The 9,747-nt window shown below is 39.9% G+C and overlaps 2 protein-coding genes across 3 annotated transcripts; both read right to left on the bottom strand.

The window, feature by feature from the left end:
• Nucleotides 1-404: 404 nt before the first annotated feature.
• Nucleotides 405-1,628, bottom strand: LOC133527163 (uncharacterized). Its single transcript, XM_061864056.1, has one exon. It carries the CDS (start codon nt 1,626-1,628, stop codon nt 405-407), a length of 1,224 nt encoding a protein of 407 aa, XP_061720040.1.
• A 5,835-nt stretch (nt 1,629-7,463) lies between these two features.
• LOC133527177 (uncharacterized) lies at nt 7,464-8,968 on the bottom strand. 2 transcript variants are annotated; one of them, XM_061864072.1, is made up of 3 exons: nt 8,658-8,968; nt 8,385-8,559; nt 7,464-8,214 (listed from the first exon to the last, which is right to left on the bottom strand). In XM_061864072.1, the coding sequence occupies exons 2-3, from the start codon at nt 8,413-8,415 to the stop codon at nt 7,574-7,576; spliced, it is 672 nt and encodes a 223-aa protein (XP_061720056.1). In that variant the 5' UTR covers nt 8,416-8,559; nt 8,658-8,968; the 3' UTR covers nt 7,464-7,573. The 2 variants fall into 2 exon arrangements, with proteins under 2 accessions (XP_061720056.1, XP_061720055.1); XM_061864071.1 differs by having other exon boundaries at nt 8,385-8,966.
• Between the last annotated feature and the right edge of the window lie 779 nt (nt 8,969-9,747).

Raw genomic sequence — 9,747 nt, 5'->3', positions numbered from 1 at the left:
AGATACACATCCGAAGACGATCACACTGAATCAGCTCTGGTGAAACACACATTGGGCTATGAAAGAAGTTTCCAATGACGTCAACTTTTTCCGCAAACATTGCATTCCATTCTTCACAGGTGAGTTCATAATGGCCATTAAAACTGACACAGGTATGTAATCTGATTTTAGCTTGAATAAACTGCAACTTCAAGTATACATGGATATTTGCAATCGGAGCACTTGCACCAGCAGGACAGCGTTTGAGATTGTAGACACTCTTGCTCAGCTCACAGCAACCATCATCAGCACCGGAACAATCAATCGACGGTGTGTAAGAAGGTAAAAAAATGTTTGAATAATTCATTTTTTAAACGTATTTTCAAAGTTCCAAGACACGTTTACAATTGAGGGTGGTCAATGCTCTACTGAATGATTTTACGTGTGGCACTGGTGAGAGCGTTGTACTCAAACAGTGAATCATTGATAATGAGACAGTATGCCGTGGTGTTGGCAGGTACATTCTCTTTAAACTCCATTTCCAATTTAATATCAATAGCACCAGCTCCCGAGTTGAAGCTGTCACACTGTCTGGACGTGTCAATGACTATTAATGGAGAGTGTGTCTTGTAATGAGCATAATTTACTTGAGGGCTGGTATGATCACGGCTGTAGTACGATCGTTGGAAATTGGTAAATGCATCATATAAGAGCGCATAGTTGTTTGTTTTAAATTCAGCCGAAAAAGGATCGTATGGATAATACTGTGCATTCAAATACACCCTGCAATTGGTAAGATTACAATGGTCGAATATACTCATATCTTTGGTCTTGTCGTTCCTGCGTGCCGTTTGGAAACCAACAATGAGATAGCGAGGTTTCTCAAGCTGAGTACTAGTCTTGATGCACCAAATATGACGTTCTGAGGAAGGTAGTATGGGATATTCATACAGTTCCCACGTGCGGAACGCTATCTGAACTGGTATGCTGCCCTCAACATACGACATTAAGCGCAGTTTCTCCTTATCAGATACTTTTATGACTGGCATCCTCCATGTGACACGAGTGATTTCAATCTCACCATTTGGAGTCGGCGGTTTCGGTACCGTATTCGGATCAACGGGTGCTAAATCTAAACAGTTTACATCTATACTGGCGCGATTTAATATCAACTCGTGTTTCCCATTCATTATTACCTTCTTGTAGTCCTCGGCGAAACCCAAGAAATGAGATAGTGGTATGGTTAATGTAAACTTGTCATGTATCTTTTTAGCACCAACTTCCCACCCCGCTGTCTGAAGACTATGGTCCATTTCCTTGGTGTATGAGACTAGTCCCTTAATGGTGGACGTGATGCCGCAGTTTCTCGCTCGATCAATCTCCACACCGTTCAATTCATAACGAATGTCTTGAAATAAAAAAGCAGCACCATTGTTGACCAGTAGACAGCCTTTCTCCACAGTGCCTTCCACTAATATTTGACTTTGACTCGGTAGTAGAATTAGATCTTGACGGTTGATACATATGTGGATGTTATCGTTGTTTTTGAAAGAGTCATTATACGGAGTGTATGGGTGAAATTCTATACTTTCTATACTGTCATCGAATAACACCTTCTCACCAATGTTTAAGATAGATGACGAGGACATACTTTGAAACCGATACTCTGTAAAAATGTACTGTTTTCTCTAGTCAATTTCCTTGGTTGTTGTTGTTTTTGTAGTGACTGCCGCTGTCTCTCGTTAATACGACGAGTTGTAGTAGTTCTCTCGACGAGAGCAAGATCTCGACTAGTTGTGAAGGTGTTGTTACCAAGGCTTTTATTGTTATGTATAATCATTTTTTTTTTACTTTTTACGAATATGCAAACGAAGTGCAATGCTTTCACCTCGGAAATTTACCGTATTACCGTGCTCGTTTACAATGCGCAATTCAATGTTTTGTATGCGATTGTTACTCTTCTTGACGGGTAGATATATAATATTGGTAGGTTGTTCAATAATTTGGTAGCCGGGCGGGACGTCAGGTGAAAACTCGTGTAAAACATGTGACGGCTTGTTGTTTACGAATGAGCCCTCCACAATATTGCACTCTATTCTTATAGTGTTTGTAATGATTATATTAATTGTTTTATCCGACCAATGTGATGTTTTTGCTTTAAGCTTTTTCGCTGAATAACCAAACAATGACCCTATGCTGTTTGGTTTGTCAAAGCGAATATCATACTTTGGCGAGAATATCATACACTTGGAGGTATTGTTATTTACAAAGATATCCACCAATTTTTCACCATCACCTTTAGCCCTCTTTGTCATTTCCTCGTTCAAGAGGTGTATTATACTGGAGAGCTCGTATGAACCTTCAGGAATTGCGATTACATCATCCCCATAGTGAAACATATTATTGCTCTTATCAACATTAGGAATAGTGTTGAAAGTCTTAAAGTACACGAGAGCACACTCGTAAAAACCATCATTGTCCAATTCTAGAGCCGGTTGAAAGTCTACATTCAACACAGGCTCGTTACCGCTCAGACTTATTGTGAATGATGTCATAGACATGATACTGACGGGTAGACGATTAATGTAAGAATGAAACTACGCATGTAATGCTCATTATATTTATTTAAAACAAACGCTTAGCATTGGTACACAGGAAGGCCAAACATAAGTGTCCACAATTTACAGTATTAAATTTCTGTAATCGATTGTAATTATACTCTACTCGCATGTTGCGCTGTTGTTTGGTACTAGCGGAATCATTTATATAATCAATAAACTCTCGAGGTGGTCTCAAATCACCAAAGCTATCAAAATATAGACAATAATTACCCTTTTTCGCATAGGCACACCAATGTGTACCTTCACCCTGCTGAGAGTCTAAATTGATAATACCAGTTTCATAATAGTGAGGTTTCTTTGGGAGATTATCTCGCATGAAAACACCCCTAAAGTAGGGGATTTTCTCTCTACGTGCAAATCTCACAATGTCCACATCGGTGAGAGCTTGACCAATCGGAGGTAAATCTAATTTCTTGTTTTTTTTTTTTTTCGCCACTTTTGCAGTTGCCGATACTGTTGCTGCTGCTGCTGCTGCTTCATTAGCCGGTGTAATGTAGAGTCCCATTCCACGTTTATAAGGTGCTAAATATAAACCTCTACCGACAATCTTGCTTTCATTGTTATTCCTATTCCTTCCTATTTCTATTCCTATTTCTATTCCTGACCATTTCATAAATATTTTTAGCAGCAGTGGTAACACCGCCGGCCAAAGTTCCCGTGGCTGCTAAAGCACCCAGTAGCGGTATCAAAGCTGGTAGGAAACCGCCTTTCTTAGGTATTGGAATGACTCGCTGTTTCTGTTGTCCCTTAACAATTTTCCCTTTAACAAAATGTTTAGCAGCTTTTACACCCACTTTTAGTAGTGTATTAGTAGCTGTATCCTTCTTTTTCGCAATGTGTTTTTTTACAGCATCACGACTTGCTTTAATGACTTTAGATATGGGAATCATACCCATACCGTGTTTAACTTTATATTTCATAATCTTATCTACCGCTAACGCGGCAATACGTTCACCAATTGAATTGTTACCACGCCAACGATTTTCAGCAGCTTGGGCCAATCGCAAATCTGCTTGATGACGTCCCTCCAATGTTTTATCACGTGAGTAGGCAATATCGTGTAATTTACAAGCTTCGTCAAGCGGATTCACACCGGGATCGTTGCGAGCCAATCTCTCCTTCAATCTAGTACCGGGACCGCAATAATTGTAACCGGGTATGTGCGCTTCGAATGGTAGATTATTAATTAAATTATTTATAATACCCCCACCGCTACTATGAGATCGCAGTCGTCTAGGTCGTTTGGGATTATGCTTAACACTAACCCCGCCAATGTGTGTTATCATCTCAAGTATCTATACTTGACTGTGTACGTGAGTATAAAGTATGCCTATATATCTATATAATATTTAAACCTTTGAAATTTGATCATGTATGTGTGTATGTGTGAGTATAAAATACATGTCCTAACGATTTGATACATCACAGTGAAATGAAGCTTAAAAAACAAAACACGTCACTGGCTATTAAAGATTGGAGTGTTGTGCTAGATGATAATGTGAAACCAGCAATGACTCATCGCTCCCTTAAACATGGCTCGTTGCTGGCGAATAACATTAGATGTCTCATCTGTGGACCTTCCAACTGTGGCAAGACAAATGTTCTGTTGTCTCTGCTCTTACATCCGAACGGTGTAAAGTTTCATAATGTTTATCTTTATTCGAAATCATTGAATCAACCTAAATACAAGTTTCTGAGTGACGTTTTAGAGCAAGCGGGTGACATACCGTTTCACACGTACAATGATAAGAGTCAAGTCGTCCCACCGGAGGAAGCTGCGGAGGACAGCGTCATTGTATTTGACGATGTGGCTTTGGAAGATCAAGATGCCATTCGTCAGTACTTTGCAATGGGACGTCATCGTTGGTTAGATTGTTTCTACTTATGCCAGACATATAGTAGGATACCTAAACAGTTGGTACGTGATAATGCCAATCTTATATTGCTATTCAAACAGGACGAGTTGAATTTAAAACATGCCTATGACGATCACGTGAACACCGATATGGGTTGGGAAAAATTTAAGGAAATTTGTCGCGAGTGTTGGCAGAAAAAGTACACTTTTTTAACAATCGACAAGGAGAGAGACATTAATAAGGGTCGATATCGTAAAGGATTTGACGTTTTCATTATTGTATAAAATTTAGTGTCATCTCCGGTTTATTATCAGTTTTATGTTGTCAGCTACTGAAGAACAACGTCGTTTAATTTATATCCTATCAACATATTAGCATCGGCCGTACCAAAAGCAGCAGCAGCAGCAAAAGCAGCATCAGCACATACACTATAAAATAAAATATGTTTGGTAATAAAAAGTTGAAACGGAAACTCGTAGATTCCATTGAGAGTGTAAAGAGAAAAGTAAAAGCGTTGCGAGCAGATAAAACTTTGCTTGACACTTCGCTAGCTCAAACCTTTGAACCAATTACAAAACCGCTCAATGTTTTAATGACTAAAGCTTTAGAATCTAAAGGTAATAATAATAATGATGACAATGCTAAACCAGCAGTAATGAATAACCCCCAGCTCCCTTTGATAAAGACCTCCACACCATTGTCAAAACATTCACGTAAAAGGAAATATCTGATTAAAACCGAAGAACCCAATAGTAAACTGATTAAGTGGAGTAATAATCTTTTTACAAAAACACAACAGTTTGATGATGCTGCTGATGATGATGATGATGAAGATGATTCTAATGATGATGCTGATAATGATGATGATGATGATGAAAGAAAAACAGAGGGAGATGAAGAGTTTAGCGATGCTGAAGATATGAAGTCGGCTCTTGAATTTGATGAAGGTGGTGGTGGTAGTGGTAATAGTAGTATTGATGATCTACAAAATAAATATATGAAACATCTTTTAAAAACATCAAAAATACCATTTGGTGTTTATCTCAAGGATAATAAAATGCATATTGGTAATAGTCGGGTTAAAATCATTGATGACGTGTTACATATTAAAGATTCACGATTCAACCTAACTCCTGGACTGTTGGAACTTATCTTTAAAAGAATACCAAACAAGAATATAGTTTTGAGAAAAGATGTAGAGGATTACAATAATATTTTAGACATTACAAACGCTCATCGTAGAGGATTCTCGCCAAACGGCCAATTGAGTGGAGATAGAAGTGTAAAATATCAATGTTACATTAAACAACCACAAGAATCAAAGAAACATAAAGAAGGTGGATGTTTGAACTCTGGTAGAAGAGATGTATTAACAACTAAAACTTTTTATCCTAAAACTGATTATATCTATTGGGATGATCCCAACGAACTGGTGAGCCGTTTACAGCTTTTGATAGCATCACAGAATGCTGGCAACACCTCTCATTCGAACGAGATCAATGCAATCGTTGAGGAACTGACTGAGAGCGGTATAATTTTAAAGTAAGAAAACAGACCCTCTTCTGTTTTAGCTGTTTTTAAACCTGTTCTGAGCTGTTATCTAATAAAACAGACATGTTTTGTAACTAAGCCTCTCCCCCCCTTGCTACCTTGTTATAAATACCGATGAGGCCTCCCCCATCGTTCACTTTCACAATGCCTCTTAACAAGTTTGGACAATACTTGGGTAGCGAGTCTACAATCCGTGACGACTTGAAAGTGGAACGAGATTTAGTAAATTTTGAAAATAGACGGGTGGCAGGAATTCATAAATCTTTTCTTAAAACTGATGCTATTTGTAGGGCTGAATTGGATGAACAAGTAGTATTTTTAAACACAAAGCTAAAGGCAAATATTAAAGATATAAAAGATTTACGGGTAAAGGTTGAACAATTATCAGCTAGAATTACTACACAAACACACGCACCACAACCAGCCCAAACACCATCAGCAACGGCAATAGCTCCAGGAAAGCGATTGAAGAAAAATGAGTAAAGCTCAAGTGGTCAACGAGATACACAGGTATGCGAGAAAAACATTTCCACGTCGTCGATTCATTCAGAGGGGGCTCGATGACACATGGCAGATTGATCTAATTGATATGCAAAAGTACTCCAAGGATAATAACAACTACAAGTACATTCTAGTGTGTATCGATACCTTTTCCAAATACGCTTGGATGCAACCGCTAAAGTCTAAGAGCGCTGAAGATGTTACAAAGGCAATGAGCATAATTTTGAGTGAAAACGGGAGAAAGCCCAAGAATATTCAATCAGATGATGGAAAAGAGTTTTTCAATGTCAAATTTAAATCGCTCATGAAACATCATCATATCAATCACTACTCTACCTATAGTGTCATGAAAGCTTCCATAGTGGAAAGGCTAATTAGAACCTTAAAACATTGGATTTGGAAACAATTTAGCATGAATGGTTCCTACAAATGGATACAGCTGACAAGTGAAGTGGAACAATATTACAATAACAAACTGCATCGTACTATCGGTATGGCACCGGCGAGTGTGAATAAAAACAACTCTAAACAGTTGTTACATAAAGTCTACAATCACATTAAAGTCAAACCACGTGCCAAGTTCAAGGTCGGTCAACATGTGAGAATTAGTAAATATAAATCCACTTTCGCCAAAGGCTACACCGGCAATTGGACTACGGAAATATTTACAATAACTAAAGTGCAAACTACTAATCCAGTGACCTATTTACTTCAAGACGCTAATCACCAACCCATCTCTGGATGTTTTTATGAACAAGAGTTGCAGAAAACTAAACACAATGACATTTATCTAGTGGAAAAAGTTTTAAAGCGTCGTGGAAATAAAGTGTATGTAAAATGGCTTGGCTTAAATGAAAAAAGTTGGATAGAAAAAGATAACATTGTGTAACTATTTTACTCAATAAATATTCATTTACTCCAAATCAATGAGGTTTCACTCAATAAAACATTCCTATATTCAGTAATATGAATTTATTATTAATACGTGTACATTAAAACATTTACATTCGCAGCGAGCTAACAATTTAAAATTAAACAATGACAAGGAATAAATGCATCATCACCTTAATATGTACGAGCATTCTTACATTTAGGTTCACATTCATAATCACCGGAAGCTATTATGTTTGGACCTAGCACACAAAATATTACATTGATTAAATAATTAAAAGATTTAGTATTGAACACCACGCGTGAAAATAGTTCCGCTGTAACGCCACCTAATAACGCAATCCAGTCTTGATAGTTGATTTGAGCATCTCCCACTATCTCTTCTACGTCATCGTTTAAATCGTCCCACATTACAATTAACGGGTAAATATGACAATCGTCATGGTGACCTTCGATATACAATCGTTTTAACAATCTCGCTACTTCCGCTCTAAATGTGTGAAATGGCATGGGGAGGCGCCATCTATTAATCAGAGTATTGTTTCGGAACGCTTTTATCCACTTGCTTTTACATCCTTGATAAAAAGAGTTCATTTCATCGCTCGTATCGCTCTCAGAAGCGCTCTCTAGGCAGTTTGTTTTTCCCTTGTCCCCATCGTCTTGTTTTAACAGTGCCTTTGCTGTTGCCATCGGTTGTGGTCCGGGTGACGATTGCGAAGTGGAGCTGCTACAGCCACCGTCACAGCCGCCGCCGCCGCTTGTGGTGGTGGACAACCAGCACTGGCAGCACCAAGTGGTGATGGTATTGTTGTCGGCTGGGGAAAATATAATAAAAATATTGTTATTATTTATATTAAAAGTAAGCAAGTGTTCCTAATTGAGAACATAGGGGATAGGTCGAAAGTGATAGATTATTTAAACTACAAAGACAGAACAGAGGTGAAATACTCAAATGTTAATGTGAGTATAATACAACTATACTTACATTTGGTATGTGATGAAGCTTGCGGATCCATGATTTCAACGCAATATTCGTTGTGACACTGTAGTGGGAATATGGTTCAACATGCTCTTTTATAGCAGAAAAATTCAGTGGAGGGGTGGGGTGTAGACGGGCGGGGCGCATGTGGTAAAGAAACGTGTGAAACGGTTCTCATGAACTATATGAAAAGAGGAAAAGATTTGTTTGTTAAGTTATCGTACAGGAAACGAAACTACATTATTTTGTAATAATTAAAATATAAATATATGTACTTACCTCAACTTTCGGTGCAAACTGAACCATCTTTGTCGAGCGAGGTCAAATGTAGTCATTTACATTATTGCTCAACGAGCTATAGGAAATTGGCATCGATACATGCGAATTTCACATAACGCCTAGTCTCATTACGATTGCATATATAGTCGAGAAATTAGGACCAGTTTCACCGTGACGGGGTGGCCTAGGGGTTCATGACGTTAACTGGCTAAAGACGCCCCGGTTAGCTAAAGACGCTGGTTCGAATCCGACCTTCGCCACTGGAGGCCACCTCGTCACTTTTTGTTTGTCGTACACGTACAAAGTGGTGCCATCTATTTTAGCGGGAGATAAATACCTTAAACATAGAAAGTAGCGCCAACTGGCGAGGATATATGCACAACTACCAAGGGGCGCAGGGCCAGGGGCAGCGGCGGGGAGGGGGCGGGGGAGGGCGGGGAGGCGGCGGGAAGGGGGCTAGTGGCGCCATCTAACGGATCTTTGCCGAACTTTTTAAATTCATCGATAACTAACTTACTTACACGTACAAAGTAACGCCATCTGACGGGGATCAATGAACAACTACCAAGTAGCGCCATCTAACGGATCTTTGCCGAACTACCAAGTGGCGCCATCTAACGGATCTTTGCCGAACTACCAAGGGCGCAGGGCCAGGGGCAGCGGCGGGGGAGGGGGGAGGGGGGGGGGAAGGGAAGGCGGCGGCGGGGAAGGTGGGGGAGGGGGGGGGGGGGGGGGGAGAGAGGGGGGGAGGGGGGAGAGGGGGGGGGGAGGGTGGAGAGGGGAGAGGGGGGAGGGGGGTTGAGGGGTGAGGGGGGAGGGGGAGAGGGGGGAGAGGGGGGGGGGGGGGGGGGTTTGAGGGGGAGGGGGGGGGTGAGGGGGAGGGGGTGAGGGGGGGGGGGGAGGGGGAGATAAATACCTAAAGTGAGCTGGAATCGGCATATCCTCCCTACTTCCATACATAATGTTAATACGTTTATAACTGAGTGCAATAATAATTTTAGTGAGTATGTGTGGGGCGAGAGAGACTGTGAACAAATAAATTTGTATAATAAAATATGTAATGAAAAATTGAAAGAAATTGACTTTCCTA

Source organism: Cydia pomonella, chromosome 17 (genome assembly GCF_033807575.1).
Source record: "Cydia pomonella isolate Wapato2018A chromosome 17, ilCydPomo1, whole genome shotgun sequence".
NCBI lineage: Eukaryota > Metazoa > Arthropoda > Insecta > Lepidoptera > Tortricidae > Cydia > Cydia pomonella.
The sequence above is the reverse complement of the archived record's forward strand: the minus strand, read 5'-3'. Positions and strand labels throughout refer to the sequence as shown.